The sequence below is a fragment of the Lachnellula hyalina genome, assembly GCF_007821495.1.
Source record: "Lachnellula hyalina strain CBS 185.66 chromosome Unknown contig00003, whole genome shotgun sequence".
Taxonomy (NCBI): domain Eukaryota; kingdom Fungi; phylum Ascomycota; class Leotiomycetes; order Helotiales; family Lachnaceae; genus Lachnellula; species Lachnellula hyalina.
The window spans coordinates 106494-133584 of NW_022157117.1; the positions used below are offsets into that span (position 1 = coordinate 106494).

A 27091-nucleotide genomic window follows, 5' to 3' on the forward strand; every position below is an offset into this window, starting at 1 on the left:
CGACGCCTAAAGTACACCGTCGTGAAAATGGCCTTTATGTTTCCATGTGCTTCGACAAGTAGAAACACGAAAAGGTTTACAACCGAATATCCCGTTCAGATCAAATTAGATATGTACCCATTTATCAGATTCTGATAGAACTTGATACCGTTGAAAGTTGACAAAGTTTAAATTTGTTGTTACAGTACTACAGTATACCCCGCTTGCGTCATCATATGTAAACCCCACCTCGTAGACGGGACTCGTACTCGTACCTATACTCTCCAGCTTTCTCATCGACATTCTTGCTTCATCTATTTTCATTTCAATTAGTAGTAGCCATGTCCTCGGGAAATAAGACTGTAATTGCATTTGACCTGTACGGCACGTTACTCTCAACCGAGAGTATTGCCAAGGAACTCGCTACTCACTTTGGGGACGAGAAAGCCCAGTCTGTAGCTGCACTATGGAGAAGGCAAGTCAGCATCATAGGGTTGTATGGGTGTAAGTGCTCATAGCAATAGGTTCCAGTTGGAATATACCTGGAGGATGAATAGCATGGGTGAGATCTGACCTACCCTCCCCAGCTTACGTGGTTGGTCACTGATCAGAAAAACCCCAGGTCTCTATAAACCCTTCTCAGAAATCACCAATACATCTCTCCGGCACGCCTTAGATGAACTCAGTCTCTCGCTCTCAGATACCGATGTTAGCAAGCTCATGACAGCCTACGACTCCCTCGGCACCTTCCCCGACGTGCCACCCGCGCTAAAAGCACTTGCCAGCAACCCCTCAATCGACGCCTACGTTTTCTCCAACGGCACAGACGCCATGGTATCATCATCGGTAAACCAATCACCCTCACTGTCATCTCATACCTCCGTTTTCAAAGGTATCGTGACCGTAGAGGAAGTGAAAGCCTACAAGCCGGATCCAAAAGTCTACACGCACCTTGCGGAGAAGGTTGGGAAGAAGGCAGGGGATATGGCGGATATTTGGCTCGTGAGTGGGAATCCTTTTGATGTCGTGGGCGCGAGAGCTGCTAGTATGCAAGCTGCGTGGATTGACAGAGCTGGTGGGCATCATGGGAAAGGGGGGTGGACTGATAAATTAGGCGAGTTGGCAAGCGGTGGACCTACGGTAATTGTTAAAGGGGTCGACGAGGCAGTTAACGAGATTCAGAAACGGACCAAGGATAATGGTGGGAAAAGTGGTGCAGGTTTTAATAACGAGGCAGCTGCTTTAGGGCCAGGTTAAAATGGGCGGAAGTAGAAATAATAAGCCTTACTTTGGACGTTTAGCCTCGAGAGATAGTCAGAACCTTCAGTCACTTCAGAAGAAGTACTATAAATTATATCCAAACAAACAAACGAAATCAATATTACAACAGGATTCATCCAGTATATATCCTGCCCTTTACAGGATCCGTAATATACATTGGATCTCCAAGAACCAACTTCTCCTGGCTCCTACTATCACCATTTCCCAGAACTACAGCTCCATACCTCACAGGCCGATCGCCCACTTCTCTCAGCAGCTCTTGTGCATTCAAGTTCGAATCCGAGTTGAGTAGCGACGGGGCGTCAAACGCTTTTGCGATTTCAATAGGAGAAAGCGTGAAGTTCCGCCCAAGATTCCACCAGCCCAGGAAGATAGGCATCACGCATACTGTGGAGAGCAAAGTGAATCCAACAGCAAGGACTAGATAGAGATAATGGGAGCGGTAGACTGTGATGATGCTTTCTGTGCTTGCGTTGACGGTCTGAATATTTGTGGCGTTGGTAGCGTCGGCAGCATGGAGAGACGTCCTAAACGCGAGTTCCCGAGTAGCTTCTAGCATATCAGCTGTAGGATTACTCCAGTATGTAGGGCAAGCAAACATATCATCGTCAGTGCCTGAGCCTAATCCGGCTAGGGCATACTGAAGTGCTGGAGCACCAGTTGATTGCAAGTCGTATCCAACAGCACCTGTAAAGCGGAGGTGAACAGAGGATGAGAAAAGTGAATTCAACGCAAGGTACATTCCTCCATGAGTTGTCGGTCCCTGCGAAATGTCACCCACAGCTGGCACATATTGAATGAGACGATCGTCCTTGTAAGTGTAGCCCGGATCAAGGCTGATGGTATCGTTGACTAAGATGACATGGTACTCCAAAAGGGCTGGCTCCAAGGTACATTGAGCAATGTTAAGATCGCCCCAGCATTGTCCATCTGATTTGTACATCGAGGTATAATTAAAAGATGGACGGGAATCGTCCTGGCTATCACCAATGGTATTTTCCGTGTATGTGAAATTGGTGGTAAATACGTTCGTACCGTTTGTTATTTGACTGTTCACTTGGCCATTCGAAATTGCAAGCGCTGTAGAAAGATTGAACGACGAGACCGATTCTTGACAATCGATGGCATAACCAGCCGCTTGCAAAAGACCGGAACAACGGCCTTGACAACCAGAGTTAGTTACGTTAATTGGCCGCTTGAGCACATAATCCTGCGTGACAGAACTAAAGTTGGAAGTAACGAAGCCGACGGCATGTGCACGTCCTGTAATAGTCCCCGTGTATCCTGTGGGAAACTCCTGCGCTGCGAGAATTGTGAGAGTTGACACGGTCTTGTGAGGCGTAGTTGTAATGGTCGATGCTCGTTGCAACAGGGGGCCGTTCACAGGAGCGAGAGCAACGGTTATACAGGCCAGTGCTACGAGGTTAAATGAGCGTCCCGAGATAAGTGCCCTCCTCAGACTTGTTCCGTGTGACCATATATTATGCATATCCGAGATATTTGAACCCCGCTTCATGGATTTCACCCACCAAGCTACCTGAACCCCCTCAGACAAAGCATGATTTAGGAGAATATTGGCAACCGTCGACGCTATAGCGAGATACACGGCGGGCGAGAGAGTCCAACCAGTCACTGGTTTGTTATCCGAGATGACGAGAACAGCGACCATGCTAGCCGCAGCAAGCACAGCAAAGAGCAGCGATAAAAATCCCGGCCAAGGGAAGCGACGTATTCCTCCGGTCCTCCATGGCGTAGAAGGTGCAAGAGTCCGGTAGCGCTGATCAGGCGCTGAAGATACCGAGTGTGTTGAGACGTTGGAGAATTTTGGGTCGAAATGATACTGGTTGAGTGGGAAACTCATTGTGTTTGATTTGGGCGCCTTCGAAAGCTCCTTGTGACTTCGTAACGTGATTTGGCGGCTGCGAATGATATATTAGAGAAGATTAGTGAGTTGCTAAGATGCTATTACTTACTTGATCAAGCAGAAGACCACAAGGAGTCAATCAGAGTTGCCTAGCGATCCGGACCAAATGCAAGTAAAGTTAAATCTCGGAATGCTAAACTCTGTATAGATGGAAATTAGAGAGAGAGGAACATAAACCAAAGGGCTTTTAGAGACCTCGTCACAGGAAATTGTTAGATTTCGCGACGAGTCTTGAAAGTCGAGGGGTGCATCGTGTATATGAGGCGCTCATATAGTCCCCCACAGCTAAGATCTATGACAGATCCAGACTCTTGGGCCAACTAGAAATAGACTTTTCCTGCAACTAGAATATGTGTAACCGTTACTCACCGCTTGTGATAGGAATGTTCGTATTGTTGCGTGAATTAAATAGACTTAGCTTGCTTGGCAGCTGAACATCAAGCACGGCTCGAGCCGTCTCGGCAGGCTTGTCCTTGTCCTTGTATAAAATTAAGTCCCAATTGCTTGGATCGATTACTGCTGCGAATATCAATCGGAATTGTGAGTTGAGCCGAGTTGCCTTCCATCACTTCGTCGCCTGGAGCTGATGGTGCTAGGACCTCGCCAAGCCAGTTCCACAAGCACAGATCCAAGATCCTCGAGAGGGATAATTTGGCGGGTCACAGGTTTGAACTTATCTTTTCCTAGGAAACTCTGATATGATAAACCATAGGCACGCCTGTGTACTAACGAGCATGGCTATTTACAGCCAGTGAGATTGATTTCTACACCACTTCGCGGCACCTGATTCCCTTGGAGATGACCACCATGACAGTGAAAAAAAAGGCACAGATGGACGACAATGAATGCAAGGTTTAGACAGAGGAGGCCGTGACGGAGGAAGAGGAGTATGTAGAGGCTCCGGAAGATGGCAAGCCAATGGTAAGAGGACCTTGTAATTCGCCGGAGGAACTAAAGGGGTTCTGTAGGGTGAGCAACCAGCCGAAGAGTCCCAAGGTCAATACAACTTCGTGAACGGCCAGGAAGTTAAAGGGTGGAAAAAAGGGGCGTAGATCCAACCTCGGCCAACTAAGCGTAGCCGCAAGCAAAAGACGCCTCGCACAAGGAGCGGCGAGTAGTAGCTAGCAAGCACAACAACCAGCTCGCGTTTGACAGCACGCAGCCGTACTACGTGCGTACGTTCAACTTTTGCAAAGAGCCGCGAAGAAAAGGATCTATTTCATGCAAGACCGTTGATCTTGATATCTCGTTGCAAGGTTTGGAATCAAAACTAGCCTTTAACATGCATTGCTCGGGGACTCTGACCTATACTGTACCTAACAAACCTCTTGTTTGGCCTGATTCCAACATGTCTTTCCACCACTCGACCCGACTTCACTGCTTCTGCAACCCTCTTGCTCTCCGGCCATAGATATTATCATGTGCACGACCTTCACCTCTGTGTTACAACCGCGATGGTCAATAACCGATAGCTGGCATGCAGATATGCCGGTCTCCAAGCGTTTGGTGAAGCCCAGTCTGCAGACAAACGCGCATCAAACAATAGAGAAATAAAGATTAGCCTGCCTGTGCTGAATGTGTCAACAGCGCAGTTGTCGCATATCTAAAGACTCAAGTGAGTACTAGAAATAGTATTCCCGGCTTCGCGTTTAAAGCTGATAAATTCTGGGCAGCCTTCCCGCCAACTTTGAATTGAAGTTTTACTCCGTATGCGATTAAGAGGCAGCGTTCTCCAGACGCCAGGTACGTAACTCAACCTCCAATAGCTCCATGCATGCATGCATGACATTCTGAAAACCTGCCGCGTGACAGGGTTTAGGTCCGCATGTTTCTGGTTCAGCCTCTTCTGGAGATTTTGGTTGGAATGTTCTGCGTCGAACAAAGCAGTATAGTATGCGGCTCTAGCTATGTAGGAGGGTATAGTTGTACTCCGTAGAGATAGATTTTCAACCAGCTACTTACTCTAAGCTCTTCTATATCGTCGGCATTGGTTTCAAGTGGCAATACCCCCAGTAGATCATGCCTTGATATCGTTAGATTGCTTATGACAAGGTCCCAAGCCTTTCTCCAGCGGTGCCCAGTCGGATGGCGACCTTCTGCATAGGGGGTAGTTTCTGCCTCCATAGTAAATCAAATTGCAGCCAATAGTGTGCATCTGACGTTTCACCCCGGAAATCTACCCTCATATTAGCCTCAATAGGTTTAAAGCGCCGACCGTGCGTGTTGCCAGGCGTATGCAGTAGCGGCTATTAGAGCCAGTTCTACTCCCGGCAATGGGGGTAATAGCTGGGCCTCAACACCAGAACAACACCAATCCAAGAAATTGCCTTGTATATTGGCTGGTGCTCTCGATATCGCCAGCTGTATACATGCAAAATGCTGCGGAAAAACTCCAGCAGCAAGTGGAAGCAGGTGCTCGGCTTCGATGATGGGGCTTCCTTATCGAAACCAACACCAACGCCAACACCAAGTGCCGCCAAACCAAAGAATGGAAGAAGGGGAAGCAAACCCAAGATCGACACCAAAGCATCATCACCACCACCACCACAACTACCGCCAATATACTCAGACCTGCCAGAAGTCGTCACAGACCAACATCCAGAAGTCGTAAAGAACGACTCGCCAGTAACATTATCACCAGGCGCATCATCAGTACCGTATCCGCGCTTACCACGAGATATAACTTTCTACCGGAAGAAGCAGGACTTCCTGCTTGCGCCTTCCCCTCCCGCACCCTCACGAGGTGATCGAAAGCCACTGCCCGCACCACCACACCTCTTCTACATCACCGTCCAGCAAGACGAGTCCCCCTGGGAATACACACGCAAGCCAGACATCATACTGCACACGAATGCCTCGCAGAAATCTCCCATCCTCTCCTATGTCGAGTTTCATACTGCCACCATGAAAGCCGACATCACGCTGTGTCCGTACGGCAGCGACTCCACCCCTCCCTCGGACTCCAAATCCAACAACTTCGCCTTTCCTGCACCACCCCCCATACAAGCCGAGTCGAATGGCGACCTGCCGAAATTCAAGACTGAGCGCCTGTCTCCTATGGGCGGCATTTTCTCGCCCGAGAAATACGCCTTCTGCCACACGCTGCCGAGATCTTTCGTGCGCGAGCGCTTCGAGTGGCGGTATTCCAGTGGGCCGTTTATCAGAACGCAGGATGGGAATAAGGAGAGTGGGGGTTTGAAACTTATTCGGGTTACGACGGGGGAGACGGTCGCGGTGTATGCGGGGCTGGGGAATGTGAGTAATGAGGAGAGGTCGGTGGTTGGTATGTTCCGGTTCTTGGCTGGGGAGAATCTGGTCAATCTAGGCGAGGAATTTGATATCCTGGCCGTGATGAGTATTCTGACCGTGGTGGAGAAGCAAAGGAGGGCCGTCGTGGCCTCGAAGGCTGCGTTTGGGATAAACTGATCTTTGAGTAGGGGTGATTTGATTTGATTTGGCATGGCATTCATGGATGGATGGAAATGGAGTCTTGGGGGAATATTTCGGGTGTTTGGTTGGGCATGAAAACTGTGTATAGGGGTCTTATCTGGTCCGATGAGGCATATGATGATTCACTCACTGTTAATTTCTAAATCCTAGTTTGAGCTGTATTTACTTGTATCTACCAACCTACTTAGGTAGGTACCTACCTCAAAGCCATATCATTAACACCATCACAGCTCTAGCACTCTCACAACCACCCGTTACCCAAAATTCCGAACTGTGGAAGCTTCTAGCCCACAATCCCATAGCACATATTGCCTTAGCTACAGAAGATCTTCAGGTCCAGCAATAAAGATACCGGCACTTTCCAAAGTTCCCCTCATTTTCGTAAACATCCTAAGCCGTTCCTGCATCAGGGCCGCCCAGGGGTAGCTTTTGATAGGATTACCGACGCGGGCTAGGTCTGAAGGATTCTATACCATGATAGTCAGCCACACCGATCTACCATATGGGATCAAAGTTGGGGGATAGTGGCTGGTTTTAATCAGATGGGCTGGGCTGGGCTCGAATTTGTGTAAAACTTGTAATCTGGATACATTTTGTAAGGTTGATAGGAGGAGATGTGGGAGTTTTAATGGGATGGGATGGATGGTTGGGGAAGGTGATGGCGATTGTAGGGGATGCAAAAGGCAGGTGGGGTGCGGCGCAGATTTGAGAAAAGGACCATGATTTTTCCCTTTACGAGGTAGCCTAGCCTCGTGAGCAGAAGAGGGCTTTGCGATTTGGCCATGTTGGAGATGTAAGTAGGATATCTCTTTTAATGCGCTGCCGGCCCGGAAAAGGGCGCCAGTCCCAGACAAGCACTGGCAAGATGCAAGTTAGACAAGTATAAACTCTTATGGTCGATAAACGTTTCATACCCTCCCCCTCCCCTCACGCAGCCAGCCCTTGTGTTTCATGGAAGATAAAGTTTGAGAGCTTGTTCCCGGAACACTCGGAGACTGGTTATGGGAAGATACATATTCGTAACCAGCATTCTTGATGGCCACTTGCAAGCCGTACAGTGGATTTTGCCATGTGGCTCAAGCTATGGATGCGATGGCTTGTAAAGAGCAGTTTTGTTACGGTGTCACGTCAGGGACGAGATGAAAAAACAGGATGGAATATCAAGGTGGGTCTTCCCAACCCAGCCAGCCCCAGCCTTGAGGTCGATAAAGCAAAAGGATTTGATAAGCTTAAAATATGATCCGAGTAGATATCTCCATTGCGGCTGAGGGCAAGCGACCTAGATTTGTCCAGAGCCGAGCCCCTTTTTCGTTTGTCAAATCGAATCTGGGCTCTTTAAGTGGCATTGAATATATATCTATGGAGCAAATACTGTGTAGACTATTATGTCAAACTGTAAAAAGAAGCAAACCGGACCTGCGGGCGACCTCGACGAACTCAGTTTCAAATTTTACAACCCCTTTATCTTACGAAGTACGGAGTAAATTATCGACTAATACCTGCAGAACCCCTCATTCCTGATTGGACCACACGCTTACTTCAAACTCCCTTCCCCTTTTCCACAGCCTTGGCGACGGCTCCTAAATGGACGATTTAGGCTTAGTGTTGGCTTCCGAATGTTGGATAGCTTAAAGATGAGGTTCACTCACTAACCTTTCTGCTCTTTCAATTCCTCCTCCCTTGGTATCTCACATCCAAAGCATGTTTGGTAGCGGGCTCGAGGGAAGGCATGAAGATGCCTATATAACCCCCCATATTTGATTTGTTTTGCAAAACGATTTTTTTGCATGACAGTGGGAGAGGGAGCAGTGAGCTGACAGCATAACCTTATTTAGAGAAGAGCGGCGTGGGCGGAGATACTGTTTTTCCAAGACCCTCGATTGGACGGATCGGGCGCCAAGAAAAGTCCGCTGGGGTTGATTCCAATTTTAGCCGTAGCAATGATCCGCCGCTTCCTTATTGCGTGTTGGGGCCATTTATTAGGCTGAGCTGAAGTGATAGTTCAACCATTTAGTGTTGGTGGGCGGCGTCTCAAATAATCATAAATCATACCTACCTGCTGTCCTCTTGCCTTCCACCAGATCCTGTCCCTTCGACACATTCATTTCACTGTATTATTCTTGCATCCCTTGCATCGCTGTTCGCCTTCTGCGTCACTTCAAGACACACATGTTGTCCTGTTAGCCTGACTGGCTAACCTTTGTATATAACATTCCGTCCATTTCCCTTCCGCGCTTTTCACAATGCTCCAAAATCATCGGTATCAGAAGCAGGTGACCGAGATGATCAACGGCATCTCGCGCATCAAATGGTGGAAATACCGCTATGTCCTGTTCGTCGCACTGGTGGTCAATGTCTTTGTCATAAATCGATTCTTCTTCGACCAGTCGATATCCGACCTCAATCCTTTCGGCTCCCCAACAACGGACGAGAACCTCGAATCCACGACACCTTCAACCCCCGAGAAAACGTCGAATGGCGCCAAAACTCCAGTAGTTGCTGCGGAGAAAACAAAAGAGACAATGACCTTGAATCTCCACGATTACGATTTCAACGGCAAATACGTGGGGTGGCCTCTTGAACGCGTATGCAAGGAAACAAAATGGACACCTGGCCTGGTATACGTGTGCGACAACAACTCGGGAGGAATTGGCAACATTAGGAATTTCATCTTGACCTGTGTTCGATATGCGATCGAATCGGGATCGAGTGGCTTGATTATTCCCCGTATCCAGCGACGCTCCGAAGAGGATCATGCCAACCTCTTTACCACGGGAATGCAACCCTTGAGCTACTTTTTCGACGAAGCACATTTCCGCGGCGCCATGGCCGACAATTGCCCGCAAATGACCATTTTCGATACAATAAATGACGTTCCTAACCACCAGAATATTACGAAGATGGAAGAGTTCTACCCAAAGGATTTGAATAACCCAGATGGTTGCGATGAGCGCGGTTACAACAGACATTTGGACCACTTCCGCGTAAGATTCGACAAATGGTTGGTGTCCACAAGGCGCACTCCGTCCGAGGCAAAGCCCGTATCTGTCCGATTCAGGTGGGCGACTTTCTTCGAATGGCCAATCTATCGCGACGGGCCAGAGTTCGCAGCCACGTTTGGTGATCTGCTAAGGATAAACCCCGATATTGAGAACATTGCCCGTGCAGTCCTAAGGGAATTCTCCAAATTTGCAGGAGTCGAACCAAAAGACAGCAAACTTGACGTTCCATACCTCGGCGTCCATTTGAGAACAGAAAGCGACGCACTTGGATTTTGGCCAGACTTCAGTGTACAAAGTGAAGGCTACCTGAAGGAAGCCGAATCGCGAAAACTGAAACATGCGTATCTTGCTTGTGGCAATGCAACCGATGGTCACCGATTCGGAGAAATAGCGCATGAGAGACTGGGGATAAATACTACTTCGAAGTTGGACTTGTTGAAGGATCAGGAGCTCCAGGCTTTGACCGACCTCACTTGGGATCAGCAAGCTCTTGTGGACTACCTAGTTCTGTCGAAAAGCACGCATTTTACGGGATGTTCCTTCTCCTCTTTCACGATGAACATTGCTTTCAAGAGACATACCATGACGGACGGACTCCACACTCGACAGTGGAAGAGCCCAGGAGATGAGTTTACAACACTGGTTGGGCGATTCGATAACTGGTTTGGAGACTGGATGTTCATGTACGAATGCATGTGGCCTTGATCGTTTCGCCCTGCGATTGATTGAGTATTGGATATGTTGCATTTTATCATTGCCACGAAGATCTATGCAAGCATGGGTGAAATCCCAATGGGATTAGAAGAGTCGACAGGATACTATGCTTTGGACAAGCCTCAAGAAACGAGCATGGAACATCAATACCAATGCCTCACCAGGACTCTAACGCCTACCTTGTACATCTTTCGGTTGCGGGTATCTCGAGTATTGTTTAAGGAGTTCAAATGTATCATACCAGGATTCAAAGGGGCGGCATTCCTTCAATCGGAGGTCAAGAATAGACTAAGCGTCGTGACCGCATAGATTTTAGCGATTATTTGGGCAGTATATCCTGTTTGGAGCAGAAAAGGTTGGGCCAGTCGAGCAAAAGGTGCCGGCTTGGGGTTTGGGAAAGGCGCGGGTTAAATATTCAACCAATTATTCAATCTGGATTTATCACATTCGGCTGAACCAAATGCCGCAACTATTCTCCTGTGCTTTCTTTCTTGAGCTGAGGTCCTCGTCTCGAGTCCTCCGTTACTCTGCATTCCCGGTCCGCGTCGGACAATATTCAGGAGCACTGCTTTTTCTCTCCACCGCATTTGCATACGAACCCCGCTTTCTTGCTCGGGAAGGTAGTACCTTTCAGCGCAAACTTTCCTTTACTTTTCCGACGATTTGGGTGTGGTAACGCCTTTTTACCTCGACATTGTCTTGCAGTACCTATACTTTGAATAAATTCGCAACAATGACCAGGCAACGGGGCATACTTTGGTGCTTTCAAGATCATTGTCACCCCGTGACGTCGACTTATTGGTGGTATCATTAGGCCTGGGACGAAGTAGTACTTCCACATCATCAACGGGGCGCAGTAAGTCACTTTGTGAATGCCTAGATCTCTTCAGATCCCACTGTAGTACGAAGGTGATGGCGAAATGACCCGAAAATGCAGGGCCTGAAGCAGATGAGCGCCGCATAGACCCTATAAAGTAGGTATAAAGCCCTGCAGGTTCTCTTCACTTATAGTTAAGTGGTTCGCTAAAAGTTCGTATTCACCTAACCCCATGAATTCCCCATGAATCCCCCTTCGATTACAGGGGCTCCTAGCGGCATAATAGCGTGATAGCGCTCTGTGTTACCAGATTAGGCAGCCTCATCTATTTACCTTGCGGGATTTTGCTAGGACCATTTTCGGATATAATGATGGTAAAATGACCATGAGTTTGCTTATAAATGGTAGTACACGTTCGTCTGGCCATGATACGGTTCCTTGGTGGTAACGGACTTGGACTTACCTATACTTAAGTAACCCTCAGCTTCTCATACGGATTCCATCATCACACCAAACACAATCCTTTCATTCTTCAGCATGCATCTCCAATTCCTCCTGGCCTTCGCCTCCCAAGCGCTCTCACTGAATTTCGCCCTTCCACATCCCATAGGCCCCTCGCTTGTCGGAACAACTTCCATTGAGCTCCTAGACACGTCTCGTCTGGATCCATTCGCACCAGACGTTCGGTATCGAGATCTCATGCTCTCGGTCTTCTATCCTATCCAACACACCCGCCGTTACCACCTTGCCCCAGCCTGTATGCAAGAGCAGTTTATTTCCTAATTTGGACAATTTCGGGAGCGTTTTGGCGTACTCAGACTTTACTCTGGTTCATCCTGAAGTTCCCGAGTGCTCCCAACCTCCAAGAGGTTCCTTGAACTGCCAATGCTAACTCTGAGAACTTGTAGTCGTACCCGCCTATGCCGCCTACCTTGGGACCTCCCTCGATCTCCCTGCCAATCTCACATTGAACGTAACATCATCCGCCTACGCCAACGCCTATCTACACCCCAACTGTACCTCCCCTTCCCACCCAAACATCCTACTCTTCTCCCCCGGCCACGGCGGCAGCTACCAGGACTACACGGCAACCCTAACAAACCTGGCCTCGCAAGGCTATATCGTCGTCGGCGTCGACCACCCCTTCGACACCGGCTTCATCGAGTACCCCGATAACCGCACCGCCATCGCCGTCAACAGCACAACCGGAACACCCGAAGGTGCAGCCCGCACAGTCGACGTCCACGTCGCAGATCTACGCGCTGTGCTGGATGCCCTAGCCACGAATGCCACGTTCGCAAAGCAGATCCCTGGTGTGCATGGCACGCTTGACGTTTCCTCCGTCGGCGTTTTCGGGCATAGTTTAGGCGGCGCCACGGGTGCGAGCGCGATGGCTGCTGATGAGCGGTTTGCGTGCGGTATTAATTTGGATGGGACGTTTTGGGGTTCTGTGGTCGGCACTGGTGTTGATCGACCGTTTTTCCTGATGTCTTCGGCGGTGCATAACCAGAGCAACGACGATTCGTGGAAATGGTTCGTGGGGAACAGCACGGGGATGAAGCTGGAGGTTGCTGTTGAGGGGAGTTTGCATGGCGCATATACTGATTTTGCGGTGTTGTATGATGAGATTATCGCTGCTGGGTACGATGTGCCGGGCGCTGCAGAGTTGCTGGGGACGATTAGGGGGGCGAGGATGCTGGAGATCGTGGGGGAGTTCGCAGGGGCTTGGTTTGATCGGTGTTTGCAGGGGAAGAGGGAGGTTGTGTTGGAGGGTCCCAGTGAGGAGTGGCCGGAGGTTAAGTTTTGGGATTCGTGAAGGGTGTGAGTCAGCTAGTTCTGGGCGAGATAGAACAAAGGTTTGATAGATGTCCTTGAATAGTAGCATAACTAATCTAATACGCACACCAGGTACTCGTCCGGCGATCTGAGTTGGTTTTCATTTTGAGACATCTTTAAGTCAGCCCCCTTTAGATGAATTCCGTCGATCACGAAGTCTATTGTGCCCTCGCCAATAAAATCTACCCGGCCTGAGGGTTCTTTGCTTCCTTATTTAAAGTATATATGCCATACCTTACGTGCTAAACCCCGCTTCCCCCAACATTATCTCGGATTACTCGCCCCCCATCTCAACCCATTGATGGAGTAGAAAGCCAACTCCGCATCACACCCAGATCCATCCACTACCTCGCCTTTGATACCTAAGATGTGACGTGCATATTCTTGGTCTCGATTGAATTATTTACATTTCCTGCTATTTGATGTACCGGTACATGGTATCCGCTATAAACAATCACTTCCCCTCCTCCACCACCACCACCGTTTGCGCAGCAGCCTCTTTCTCCACATCCTCATTCCCACTCATCTCCTCGTGCCTCTTCGCGCTCGCACCCCCCTTCTGACTCTTCTCCATATCCTCCCTCATCTGCCTAATCAATGGACTCCGCGCCCGAATCCTATTCCCCCACTTATAAAACACAAAAGGAATCGGAATCATCGCCACCTGCACAAGCCCCAGTAACGTCCCCGCCCACTGCGGACTCATCGCCTCATACATACTCGGCCCGGCCAGCGGCAACGTGCCGCCGACCATGAACCTCAACATAGCATTTCCCGCCAACGCACTCGCAGAATAAACGCCATAAGAGCCCGCCAGATAATTACTCGCATAGATAAACACGAGGCAATTGCCCGCTCCGAACGGGATTCCGGCTAGGATGGGCCAGATCCAGTGGATGGTGATGGGGAGGGATGTCCAGGAGAACCAGAGCTGGCCGATGGGGCACAGCAGGGATGCGGCGCAGATTATGGAGACGCAGGCTTCAGGCGCGACACGGCCGGTTGAGGGGTCTTTCTTGTGCGTGTTGATGATGCGGCGGGCGAGGGGCTCGGTGATGATGGCGAGCAAGTTCCCGATGCCTATTCCGATGAAACTGAGGCCGATGAAGCTGTCGGACCAGCCGCGGTGGCTGCCGTAGATTAGGGGGTAGGCTACGAAGCAGAGGTATAGAATCCCGTAGATTACCTGGGGAGGTTTTAGCTTTTGCCTTTTGAAGTGGGACGCGCTCCGTGATTGGGGTTCAATTTGTGAGAGGTTGAACTCACAGCAATATAACCATTCCAGAACCAACAAATCGGCTCTGTAAACGATATCACAAAGGGTCGAGAGAGATTAACTTTCAAGATTTCGAATGCTGGGCACACAATTAGCTTCCATAGTATCGAAGGCTGATGGCGATGACTTACGACTTAGTTTCTGATCATAGCGACACCACCACCTATCATCCCCGGTCTCTTTTCGCAGTTTTGCTGCTTTCTTCTTGAGCAGTGCTGGGGCATAAGATTCCTTAATACAAGTGCACATGATCCAAGCCACACCACCCATTATCAAGATTAGCCAGTTTGTCCACCTCCAGCCAAGGTATTGTGTTACAAAGCCGCCGATTAAAGGACCTGTTATCGGTCCGGCCGTGGGGCCTACGCTCCAGATACTGAAGGCGAGGGCTCGGTATTGCTCAGTGCTGATATCTGCAACTGTGCCGGGGGAATTGGACAACATGGCTGCACCAGCCAGAGCACTAGACTTGTTAGATTTGAATTGTGCATAGACTGTTGTGATGAGGCTTACCCGAAAAACCTCACAGCCAAAACTTCAGATAAAGATGTTGCCAAAGCAGTTGGCAAGACCATCAGGGTAAAAAATATCAAACTTCCAATATACACTGGTCTCCTCCCATAAATCTCACTCAACGGTGCGAGAAACAAACTCCCCACAGATAATCCAGCAAGATAGAATGTCATTCCAAGTGTAGCGAACGTTTCATTGGTCTGGTGAAACTCCTCCATCATTCCAGGCATACTAATAGTGTAACTTGTGCTGTATGTTATCACAACCCATGACGAGAAACTGACTGCGCTGATTGTTAAACCTTTGTACCACATGGGCCAATTTCGCGGGTCTTCTGGATCATTGACACCGAAATCGACTTCGAAGGAGGGGATTCGGGAGCCAGATGTTGCTAGTGATGCGATGGTTTTGGTATACGTGTGACCTGGTCGTTCACTGTTGGTGAGAGGATTGAGTGTGCAAGCTACTTCGAGAGGTGGGAGGGGCTCTGAACGTATTGAGTAGTGGGTACTGGAGGAGGAATGGGTGGTTCGAGATTCTGGTGTACGGCTACCCTTTTGGAAATCTTCTGTTGATGATGTATCGATAATTGTGGATGCCGTGGAATAGACATTGTGCTGGGCAATCTCCTTCCCATCCTGGTCTGGCATTTTGAAAGAGACAGAATCTCGACTTTAAAAACCTGTATTTTTATCAAAATTCCAAGTCAAGATCTGCTAAAACGGAAACATATGTATCCAGAATCTCGTCGTTTCACTTATTCTAATACATTTTACAAGAAGAAAGGATGCAAAAGGACTCCACTAGAGCCTTCCTTTCAAGAGGTCCAGAAGCCAAAGGAATAAATGGTAGTATGATTCAAAAGGCGCAAAACACAAGATGGACGGAAACCCCGATGAAAGCGCTTCATCAGGAAGGGCCCCACCACTTTGACAGATTAATCGAATGCAACTTAACCCACTACAGTAGGCCAGCTATAGATCAATCAAATGTCTTGTGTTGTCCTCATATTGAGGCTGTATTCAAACAACACTTCTCTCTAACTTGAGAAGAGGAATATAATCTCGTCTCTGTGGGGTATCATGAGGCTTTGTGGAGAGGAGAGAGAGCTTCAAACAAAGTCTGGGAGGATTTCCTCCTAGATCCTCCCCTCTGAACGTTCCGTGATTGCTTCCTTCGCGGCAGAGCCGAAGTTCTATTTACCGGTACCTTACCTTAACTTACCCTTCCCTTGCCTAAAAATAGCTTGCTAGTTTTGCACTGTAGCCTGATATGTAAGGTTGAAGATCTAAAAATGACGGACGCGGTTGATCAACGCGTTTACCGCACCCCAAACAACAATCCAAGTCAACCACAGCTCCAGCAGGCTAGCCTAACAACAAAGGTGTTGGAATTACCACTAGCTATGATATGATCCTCGCAAACGAATAGCTTTTTTACCTCCTGTTCTTTCTCTTTCTCCGGAGCTCCACAAAATGGCCAGCTTCCCCCAACCTCGCATCACCAAGAGTCAGCAAAGCATACAGCTCAGCTACGATTTACCTCACCGAATCCATACAACCAAAACCTATCCCATCAAGTCCCCCAATGGCTCGACAATCATTCTATACGGTCACGAAAATGGCGTGAGGATTTTCTGGAGAGGTGGCAGAGCTTTCAAGCCTTCATCTGCTTCCTCAGTGGGCCCCAAGAAAACGAATGGTGCTAAAGGAGCTGTTATATCTCTCGAATCAGATGACGACGAATTACCCGCCAAGATCGTTGAAGACAAACCAGAGTTTGAGGAGGGCGAGGAGGAATTAGATCCATCGAGACCATACCCGTCAATATTACAAACACTGGATTTGCACTTTGGGACCAACGTGTTACATCTCGCAATATTACCTACTCCAGCTTTGGAGGCGGAAGGGGCATCCTGGCGAGGATTAGATCCTGTAAAGAAGAATATTGTATTTACAGCCGCTTGTGGGGACAATTCCTTGCGACTCGTCACTATACCGCTCACACCTCCATCCCCCGAAAGCAAAGCACGACCAGAATTCAGAGCAGACTTTACAGCAGCCTATGCTGGAAAGGGAAAATGGGGGGAGAAAGTTACAATGCTCAACGGCCATCAAAAGCCGTCGGGCGGGGTAGCCATAACAGCAGATTTCGGCAGAAGCAAGCAGGCATCTGGACAAACAGGATCACACATAATCGTTGCATCACATTCGAGAGAAGTTACCGGATTACTACTTTTGTTCAAAATCTCAGTCAAATCGCCAGAATCACGTGTGGAGCCATTTCAGAAGATCTTCTTAGCATCACCTGCCAAGTCGATTTCATTTAACACGTCTCTCTCTGGACATCGCTTCAGCCAAATTTTAATAGCAGAAACGACGGGCGTTTGCCGCGTATATGATTATAACAAGGGTCCCAACATTACCGAGGAAGGTTCAGAATCTTCCGAATCTGAGCAAGGAAGTTTTCTTTTATCTCTGTATGCCGGTTTTCAAAATACAAAGGACCAGTCTCAGACAGGCATACATGCAGGTTTTGGGAGGAAGAACATTGTCGATGCACAGTGGGTATCAGCCGGAACAGCAGTCATTGTATTACTTAGCGATGGAGAATGGGCGCTGTGGGACATTGAGGGGGAAGGACCAGGAACAACGAGAAATGAGCTACCGACTGAGACAATCCACGGCGGTTCAAGAACACAATACAGTCTAACCGGCTACATTGATACGGGTAATAAATCCCGGCAATCCATCCAAACCCAACCCACCACTTCCAGATTCGCACCCATGACCCCCTCAACTCGCAAAGCCACCGAACCCTTTAGCGCCAGAGGCTCAAGCGACGCAATCAAAGGCAAAATATCTGTCGTCGAAATCGCAGCTCCATCACCAACCACCCCCTCCGAAGAATCCATCGTCTTCTGGCTCGGCGAAACATACACCATTATTCCCTCACTCTCCAAATACTGGGCTGCAAACTCCCGCAAAACGGGCTCTGGGAACTTATTCAACAGTGTCGCATCCGGCTCCCGCATGCTGCGCCTTGAAGGCATTGACCTGCAAGGCGAGCGCTGTACCGGCATTGACCAAATCACCAAGACACAAGGCTTAATCCCTGAAATCCTAGTATCGGGCGAACATAGGCTCGTGATCTTGACTACAGGGAGTAAGAGTAAAGAATTGAAGACGAGACAGCCGGAAAGATTCGCTCTGACGGAGAAGAGTGCTAATAATGGGGAGCTGGATGTCCCTGGTATCGACCAGGAGCTTGCGAGGATGGAGAATGGGGGATCGAGGAGGGGGAAGCTGTTTCAGTCTTGATCCCTTTCACTTTTATGACGTTTTACGAGATCTCTGTAGGATACCCAGCACTAACATGCCGAAATGAAGTGAAGAAATGACACAGCTCCCTTGTCGCATCTCCTTGGGCACACTTTTTCTTCTACTATCCCATTTGCTTTATTTGTTCGGCCTGCTGGCTTCACTTCTTGTTTTCTTTTCCGCAAGGCAAGGTGGAGTACAAGGCGAGACCATTCCTTGCAACTCTGTATTCCATGCGGTACATCAACCTCTACAAAAGAGCTGCTGATCGCTGGTACCTACCCTAGAGGTGTGGAGGCGTGAGCGGGCCGGATTGATTCTATTGCCACCCCTTTTTAAGCCTGCGGGGCTGTGGAGGGGTGTGTTTATAACTTTCGGGTACATTTTTGTGACTGTTGCTGGATCTGAAGGGAAAAATTTATTAGGGTGTGATGGGAAATGCATCTCGAAGAACACCCCTTTGCTTGAGGCCGTTGTCTGAGTTAGGTATTTTGTTTGGTCGTCATCTTGGCACTGCGTTAACCTGTGCTCTTGGTCTGAGTTAGCAAGAGTCCTTGAATTCGTGTGTAATCCCAAGGCGAGTGGCGTGCGAGTAACGCCTGTTGGTTGTGATTGATCTGGTGTTTCTCTTCGCTGGGTGCGATGCGGGTCTTGAGCTATTTCTTACATACGGCAAATTACTGCATGATTCCTGGCCGGTGTTTGATTGACACTGGTAGTCTAGATATCTACACAAATGATGGCAATGACTACCACTGAGCCTTGTTACTGAGAAGTCCAGGACTCAAGTGCCTCTGAAAGATGATAGGCAGTCTGTATCTGCAATCATCACACCCTCACCTTCAAAGCACCGAGGAGTAAGTAGTATGCACATCTTTCTGTCTCACCTACATATGTAATGAATACATATCCACGTCCTCATTTGTAAGCTTCTCTCATGTCCCAAGAAGAGTGGAATAAGCACTTCAGGTATACTATCAACATCTTTGTATCCCCCACGGCCTTTCTTGCTAGTCATGCACCGACTAGCTCGTGACAATTCCCAGTTCCCCGTTTGCTCAAAACAACTCATATCGTTCTCTTTGCAACTTCACAAGTCTTCCTCGCCGTCCTGTCGATTTATTAACCGTATAACTTGCCAAACACACGATAACAAGCGACGTAGTAGTTATCCAAAGCCCAACCCAGTTAACATTAGTATAACTAGCATCTCGGAAAAGAATACGACCGCATAAAAAGTTCTGCAGATCGGATGGTTTCTCCGGGAAATGTAAATGCCTCTCCAAAACTCGCGGAGGAAAACGTGCTCCGTTCTGTGTGGATAGAATGCCGTCAAGCGCCGCTTTCATAAACCACGTCTCGACCTCTATTGCCCAGTAATCTTTGCTGTTCTTCGGGCCCTGAGTCGGGTTCGGCCATGTCCAGGGAGCGGATCTTGATAATGGTACTATGTTATACACGCGGTCTCGTAGGTACTTCACTACTGAGATGGACGAGGGTATCAATATCGAGAAGATCTCTAGAAGGCAGGCCAGAATAGTCAGCTCTCTCTCTGATTTTGCAACCAACAAATCCAGAGCTACGAAGGATTCTCGCCTCGGGTAAGCAAGCAAGCACATTCTACTCACGGAGTTCCGCTCTCGAAGCCTGCTGTTCTCCTATCCCCAAACTGCTTTCCGCTTCTCTCAGAACCTGACCTGGGAACTCGCCCCAGGGCGTGCAGGTTCCCGTCGCAGACACACAGTACTGAGACTGCTCGACGCAGCCTAGCGCCGTAGCCTCGTAGTCGGGCGAATAGTACGTGAGGTCGTCGAGAGAAGTGGATTCGGGATGCGGGATGTGTTTTTGAGTAGTTGCGAAAACCGGGTCGTAGATAGCTGTTTTGCTCTTTATGAATCCAGCGCGAAGCAGGATCGGGAACGAGGTTCCGTCGTCTCTTTGCATGTCAGAGTGCAGAGCATTGGAGCGGGATTCGGCAAACGATGGCCTTGCTCGCGGCAGAATGGTGATATCCCTGATGGCCATTTCATCTGACATTCGACGCCCCGACGCTTTGTCCGTGAAGTAATTCGGTCCGTTCATGGTCTGTAGCTCCATGGTAGTCTCCCGCGCGACCGGTCCCTGGTATTTATAGGTGTGACTCTTGTTCACTGAGATGAAACTTTGGTTGCTGAGAATTGGCATCAAATACCAAGAAGGAATCCAAATACACAGGCATGCAAGTAAGCCGATGGATGGTTGACCGCAAGCCGCACCCCCGAATTAACCCCCAGTTCAAACAGCGTGATATTCGCATGCACGATCTCGATCGGCTCGAGATGACCGGAGAATCACACGTGTCCAGCTCATGCGTATCCCCCAGACCCTCCCGTCGTCGTCGTCTCAAAACACAAAAAGCAGAAATCCAATCCCTTACCCGTTCCCTCATCGCCGGCAGTATATCCTGCACAGCCCCCGACTGCGACAGCAGCTCTAGCGGCTCTGGACCACCGCATTCCAGCCTCACAGCTTTCTTGCGCAGAACAACGAGATGCCGAGCCAGGATCCAGGATCTAGACTGCGAGAAGGCGAACAGCGCTGCAAAGGCGCTGAGGACGAACACTGCGCGTGGGGAAGTGAGAGTCCATATGTAGCGCTCCGTGTGCTCTTGCTGCCATACGCCTTCGTAGGTGTATCCGTAGAGGATGGTAGACGCGGGATCGGAATCGGTCATTGTTATGGATGGTTATAGTGGAAAAGGAAAGGAAAGGAAAGGAAGGTGTGGTTCTTCTCGAAGGATCTCGTAGATTGAGGGGGGATGAGGTAAAGGTAGATTGCTCTAGTATCACATTGCTTGATTGCTTGATTGCTTGTTTTGCATGGACATGGAACTGGACTCTTATATATATACCCTAGGCTGAAGAAGGCTGACAGACATATGGAGGAGGAACCGAGGCGTAGATAGAGCGCTGCTCGAAATATGCCCCCTCCCTCTTTCGTGAATAATCGCTTTCATACCTGTCTGCCTCAGCATTGCATTTCCCTCCCCTCGCCTTCCTTCGCAACGTCAGACAGAGCAAGGCAACGCCTCCTTACTCCGTATATGCATTCTGCGAAACCCATCTTGTACATGTATGTACACCGACCGGTACACCAAATGCAGTGCGGCTGTGCACCTACGCATGGCCCCCAGGTTACATACATAATACAGTTCACAAAAAAGGTCCTGAACGAATCCATCTCAATCCCAAGAAATCTATACTATTCTGAAATTAAAACTTATATATGTATTGGTTCGTTTGTTCCGTTCCGTTCCGTTCCGTTCTTTCTCTAACCTCATTCATAAACACAATAATCGTCATGTCATCACCAAACAGACAGACCGACCAGACTTCTAACTATGCCCGGCAAAACATCGAGAACGAAACAGAAAAGACAAAATAGAACAAGAAACAGTCAAGCCAGCCAGCCAAGCCAGGCCACCATCCGCCTCATAATAAGTCATACTTCATAAGCCCTAGCTATCTATCTATCAATCCCCCATTCATCCATCCAAAAGGTAAAAATCAAGCAAAGCGCAGGCTGGGTATAATAGTGTTACAGCAAATCAAAGCATCAACCAAAACAGAAAAGCCAGTAGCCAACAACGCCAGCGCACAATCCAAATCTGTACATATATTATACAAGTGCCTCTTTGTAAGCGCAGAAAGGAGGAAGAAGTGTTCGTGAAGTGAAGTGTTTGTTGTATGTTGTTGGTGGCGATGAAGGAGAGTGAAAAACATCAGACGTGAACATAATGTCGTGGTGCAAGCAATCCCCTTATAATGCAAAACAAAGAAAAACAAATTAAGTTGGAATTTAGTCTTCTGGGCGTAAAGTAATGTCGCCATCATCATCATCATATCCCTCTGCGACGGCCCTTTCGGCAGCCCGCTCGGTATAGATTCGTTGTTTGCCAATTTGGGCCGCGTGTAAGCAATCAATGTAGGTTCTGAATTTCACAATCTCGCGCAGAAGATATGAGGATTTCTTTTCCCAGTTTGCCATTGCTTTCTGAGAATTTGGGTGGCGGGGTGTGAACTGTTTCGCATTAGTTCTGTTCAAGAGTACAAATAAATAACTTACAGCAAGAAGCATTGGGCTTCGCAATTGGTTGTGCTTCTGAAACTCTTCTTCAATGCCGGCGACGTATGTAACCAAAGTTTGCAACTGATCTGCCTCCATCAGGTTACTAGCTCGCATGCTTTGCGTCGGTGGGGACCAGTCGGAAATCGCAATGCGGTCTCCAGGTAATTTGGACCTCACACTTCCGCTGGATTGGTCGAGACTAGATCGCAAAGAGCTTTGAATACTTGGCCGAGGACCGTTGATTGATTGTCTTGGAGCATTGGTCTCATTGATGGCAGCGACCAAGGCGTTGTTGACAATAGAATCAGACCAGCCATATTCGATATTACTAATACCTCCAACCAATGGATGATTCGAAAGTCGTGCGCTCCAATAGTTGGCTGACGATACAAACTCCTTGACAATGTCTGGGGTACCAACTTGAAAGAGATGGACTGCACCAGTAGGTAATGACAGAGCCCATACATGAGGACGTTGCTTTGAATACCCAGGTGGTGGAAGGGCACTGGCAATTGTCTGCCTAAGGAGGAACGACCCAAGATTCTGCGCATTCTCCTGCCAGTTGCCTCCACCAACAACGCCTCCAGTAGCCTTGCCCTTGCCTTTGTTGCGCATGCTTTTCGTCGAGAAAGAAAACAAACTCAAGTATCCCTTCTCAACAACAGCAAAGACCTCATTCCAGTTGCGGTCTTTGGATTTTTTGTCCAAGGCTTCAAGGTGATGCTTGTGCTTAACAATACCTTCTTTCGCCCATGGCGCACCAGCAAGCTCCAAAGACTCGTCCTCGAGAAGAGGTGCGACGCGAAGTTCTTCACGATCACTCCCATTACTGCCAGCACTGCCAACAGTCTCTTCGCGAATAATGGCCTGGCTAAGAGCATTGGCGAAACCAATAGATTGCTGATAATCGCCTTGCGGCCAATTGGATCCAAGCGAATCAACGGACATCGAAGTGTGCGTTTTTCCCAGGGAGTACTTGCTCCAAGTACTTGAAGAAACAGACGGGCTCCACATCGAGGATTGGTCATCCAGGCTAGTTCTACTAGATCCCATCCCAGAACCAGGGTACAACCGGGGTCTTGAACGGTTCTTGGTGGCCCATTTGCCATTCCCTTCACGAACTGTCTGGGCGGTCCTACCTCTTGCATAGCTTTGGGAATCGGAAGGAGCTTTGCTTAGAACACTGGGGCTGCGTCGAAGCATACCGTTGGTAAACACAGCCAAACTGCTAGTCGATGCTGGTTGGAGCTGTGGCTTCTCGATAGGAGCGCCGAATAACGGAAGGCGTTCACTACGAATAGAGTTGTAAAAGTCCTTGAGAACAATTTCAACTTGAACCTCCCAAGTGCGTGAAGTCCCATGAAATGGTGCTTTCACTAGAGGGCCGCAATCATCCTGGGGAGTATCGTAGTCAAGAGGAGTTGGAGCAATGCGGTTCCCATCCGGATCTATTCGAGGTGGAGGCTTAAAGGAGGACCGCCAAGAAGGACGTTCAGCTTCAAAAGAGGCCCTTTCTTTCTCTGGCTTCAAAGCACTATCACCAGAATCCACGCCAAAAGCCTGGTTCTTTCCTGGTAAAACAGAGGGTCTCGTCTCAAAAGCATCTGGGGCGGACTCGGAAACGCTCTTTCGAATCGTAGGCATCGTGTTTTTGACAAATTGGCTCCGAGTCATCTTCTGCTCAATATCGGCAAGATGCAAGTCAGTATTCAGTAAAAGTATCGAGTAGCAAATAGTATGAACGACATCTGCAATGCAAATTAGTAAAACATAGACCGAAGATAATGGTGCACCTACCAGTAGCTTTGAATCCATGTTTGGGGTTACATTGGCACCATCGCCGAGCAAAGGAACACAGGATGCGATCGACCTGTTGACTCTCGGCTTTCAAAACCAATTTGCCACATATATTCCGTAGAGCTGCAAGAATGTTCAGATTTGCAAATTCATACAGTTCCATATAGGCAACCAAGGTTCTTGAACGGATAGGACCTTCTTCTCCCATCCATGCAGCTGCTTTTCCTTTTAAGATAAAGTCCTCGTTTCCATCATATATCTTTTTCGCTCTTTCACGATCACCTTCCATCGGAATGGTGTTATCGACAGCAGGTGGCAGCTCGTCCAGAGATTTAATAGCCTCGGCAGCGCTAAGAAGATTTGGTTTAGATGTCTCTTCTTCGAAATCCTCTTCAGGCTCTCCCTCAATCTTAACAATCGGTAGACTTGTGGCAGACTGATAGACTGTATCGGTTGAGCCCGTATTTTTGGATATATTTGTACCAAGATTACTGTCTTCCACTTCTTCATCGTCGGATGGTTCTAACCAGACACGGTTTTCAATTTCGGCTTGGGACTCGGGCTTTGTAGGTGTAAGCATGACCCATTCCTCCTCCCTTGCAGGTTTCTTCTGCTTCGATTCTGCTTGACTCTTGGCAGACTCAATTGTGGGAGAAGTCTTTGCCGTTTCGAATTTCGCCACCGTTGGAGATCTTTTCGAGTGAATTCTCTCATACTCAGCAACAAGAGCTATATCACGGGCTACTGATGGAGTGGCTGACATGGGGGTAATGGGAGATATTGGTGACAAAGTGTTACCAACTTCCAAGTTATCTTTTGTGGCATTGTCAAATTTCGAAGCGTTACTGGGAGCATCAGGATCAACATCGCTGTTATCTTGTAGAAAAGTACCGTCTCCCATGCCTCTGTCTTGGCCGTCAATCCCCGTGCGGCGGGCTGTGATGTAAGCAGAACTTGACTGGTTAGATTCATCAGCGTCCCGCGAACTCGATTTGACAGTTCTGATCGTGGCGCTTTTGTCAGGCTCATAATCTGGAGAAAATCCTCTCACATTGCGGTCGTGCGGTTCTGGACTATCGTTCATCTGGCGATCAATGCTTATTCGAGTTTGAGGGACCATTGTAGTCCTAGCGGGAGCCCTGAGGTAGGGATTCATCACTTCCCGAAGACTGCTCACGGGGCTTGGTAGACCTTTGCTCTCGTCCCCCATTTGTGAGAGTATAGGTGGGACAATAGGAACAGGCATTGGGGGCTGAGGTTCCGTCACTGACTTCTTTCGCCGCCGGAAGAAGGACGACGTCTTTTTGGTGAGTACATGGGGCTGCTCCTTTGGTGGGGGTGGTGGTTCTCGAGGTGGTGGGACATGTTGAGACTTAGTCTGGTTGACATTGTGATGCGGTTTGCTATTTGGGCGACTCGTCGTTTCAGTAGACGCAGTGGAACCGTGTGACCCAGGAGGTTCAGGTGCAAGGTTGGTCTTGGAGGAGCCGAAAACTCTTCTGAAAAATCCAGGCTTGTCTTTGGAGGGTTGGTTCGATCCTGAGGAGACTGGCGGGCTTTTTGTCTTTCCATATCCAACTAATGGGGCTGGTGCTGGTTCTCTAATAAAAGCGGGCAGAGGTGGAAGCTGGTGGTTTTGGTCATCGAGCCCATAATCATGCCTGCCCCCTGCTGGAGGTGCAGACCCTTTGCGCGCATATGCGCTCTTGGATGACCTTGTACTCCGTTTCCGCTCCAGCTTCACCGGCTCGGGGGCCACCTGCGAACGTTCTTGCTGGGGTATCAAAATTGGTGATGCCGGACGAGGCCTTCGAGGCCCAACTGGAACTGTAGGGGTTGGCGCAGCATCGTAGTCGTATGGGGTGAAAGAAGGGCCGTTTTGCCGAGCCATCCCATCTGATTGTGAAGTCATGGTCTGCCGATTCGCACCATAGTCAAAGCTTGAAGATCTCCCATGGAACCCCGGCGCCCAGCGTTGATTGCTTGTAACCTGTGCGTATCCAAGGTCAAAACTATTGGCACTGCTTCCCTTGCTACCTTTGCCGCTGCGCGAATGTATCCCTGTTATTGGTGCGGATGGACCCCTGGAACCAAACCCCTGGCTGCCTGAATCTTTGCGAATGCTATCAATCCTTCCTAAGCTAGTTTGGAAATTCGAACTGCTATTACTTCTTCGCCCTCGAGACGCTTGGCCCGAGGAGTATCGGCTGGAGTCGTCTGCGCCCTCGTAGTCGGAACTGTAGGAATAATTGTGTCCCGTTCGGCCGTTTCTGGGCGGGAAATTCGATGTAGGTTGATAGGGTTCTTCTTCGTCAAAAGTGGAATATAATCTTTCTTCATCCACAGTAGGCCTTGTTCCAAACCCCTCGGCCTCCTGCTCATATGAAAATTGGTCGAGGGATAGTAGCATATTATCAACTAGCGAGTCGCGAGTTACTTGTCTCGGCGACAAAGAGAGATCGTGGGAATCGCGTCCGCGCTGCCCATTCTCTGGCTCATTTTCTTTGTTTCCAGCAGGATCCGTCGGTATGTTATCTTCCAAAAATGTCTCTCTTGGTTTCAGCGCCCGATTCGCAGCACCAATATTGCCTCTGTTGGACCGAGATTCGTGAGCCGCGGAGGCTGTTCGTGGGGGTGAAGCCTCAATCCTCTTCTCTCTGTAATTAGCAGTATCAACGTTCAAAGGCGGGCCGTTGCGTTTTGGCTGCGGCAATGGCGTGTTCTCGAAGGACTGCATCTTGAAGCCTCGATGATGGTAGGCAAGGCTGGCATCAGGAAGAGATCGATTAGGGGGTAGGTTTGGCGACACAAAAAGCGACAGCGACGACAACTCTTGACAGTTGCACAACGCCAGAACCTGCCTTACTGCAATCCAATCTCGGAATCTTCGACACGGTTTAACCTCGCATTCAGTCGATGGTGAAGTAGGAACCTTGTGATAATAATAACGTAGCTCGGCTCGGTGCTGGGGTGTCTGACGGGAAACGTTGGAGATGCGACCTGCTATTGAAACTGCCGAAGGGCGCGGGAGAGACCAAGGTCTTCTTTCTTCTCACTGATAGCAGACGGTAGGGA

At 48.9% G+C, this 27091-nt stretch overlaps 7 protein-coding genes across 7 annotated transcripts; 5 read left to right on the forward strand and 2 right to left on the reverse strand.

The window, feature by feature from the left end:
- Positions 1–320: 320 nt before the first annotated feature.
- Positions 321–1236, forward strand: HAD (2-haloalkanoic acid dehalogenase; the record flags this gene model as incomplete). Its single annotated transcript, XM_031145776.1, has 2 exons — positions 321–483; positions 602–1236. The coding sequence occupies 2 exons, from the start codon at positions 321–323 to the stop codon at positions 1234–1236; spliced, it is 798 nt and encodes a 265-aa protein (XP_031009656.1).
- A 4317-nt stretch (positions 1237–5553) lies between these two features.
- On the forward strand, positions 5554–6610 carry LHYA1_G000788 (uncharacterized protein; the record flags this gene model as incomplete). Its single annotated transcript, XM_031145777.1, is given in 2 exon segments — positions 5554–5586; positions 5597–6610. 2 exon segments carry the CDS (start codon positions 5554–5556, stop codon positions 6608–6610), a joined length of 1047 nt encoding a protein of 348 aa, XP_031009665.1.
- A 2267-nt stretch (positions 6611–8877) lies between these two features.
- Positions 8878–10341, forward strand: LHYA1_G000789 (uncharacterized protein; the record flags this gene model as incomplete). Its single annotated transcript, XM_031145778.1, has 1 exon — positions 8878–10341. The coding sequence occupies one exon, from the start codon at positions 8878–8880 to the stop codon at positions 10339–10341; it is 1464 nt and encodes a 487-aa protein (XP_031009664.1).
- A 1363-nt stretch (positions 10342–11704) lies between these two features.
- Positions 11705–12983, forward strand: LHYA1_G000790 (putative 1-alkyl-2-acetylglycerophosphocholine esterase; the record flags this gene model as incomplete). The annotated part of the gene is made up of 2 exons (XM_031145779.1): positions 11705–11853; positions 12239–12983. 2 exons carry the CDS (start codon positions 11705–11707, stop codon positions 12981–12983), a joined length of 894 nt encoding a protein of 297 aa, XP_031009647.1.
- Positions 12984–13457: 474 nt separating this feature from the next.
- Positions 13458–15442, reverse strand: mrr1 (Citrinin biosynthesis cluster MFS transporter; the record flags this gene model as incomplete). The annotated part of the gene is made up of 4 exons (XM_031145780.1): positions 13458–14189; positions 14270–14358; positions 14411–14742; positions 14793–15442. 4 exons carry the CDS (start codon positions 15440–15442, stop codon positions 13458–13460), a joined length of 1803 nt encoding a protein of 600 aa, XP_031009648.1.
- An 825-nt stretch (positions 15443–16267) lies between these two features.
- NUP37 (Nucleoporin) lies at positions 16268–18112 on the forward strand (the record flags this gene model as incomplete). The annotated part of the gene is made up of 1 exon (XM_031145781.1): positions 16268–18112. The coding sequence occupies one exon, from the start codon at positions 16268–16270 to the stop codon at positions 18110–18112; it is 1845 nt and encodes a 614-aa protein (XP_031009713.1).
- A 3837-nt stretch (positions 18113–21949) lies between these two features.
- On the reverse strand, positions 21950–26753 carry LHYA1_G000793 (PH and SEC7 domain-containing protein; the record flags this gene model as incomplete). Its single annotated transcript, XM_031145782.1, has 3 exons — positions 21950–22171; positions 22217–23967; positions 24017–26753. 3 exons carry the CDS (start codon positions 26751–26753, stop codon positions 21950–21952), a joined length of 4710 nt encoding a protein of 1569 aa, XP_031009714.1.
- Positions 26754–27091: the final 338 nt, after the last annotated feature.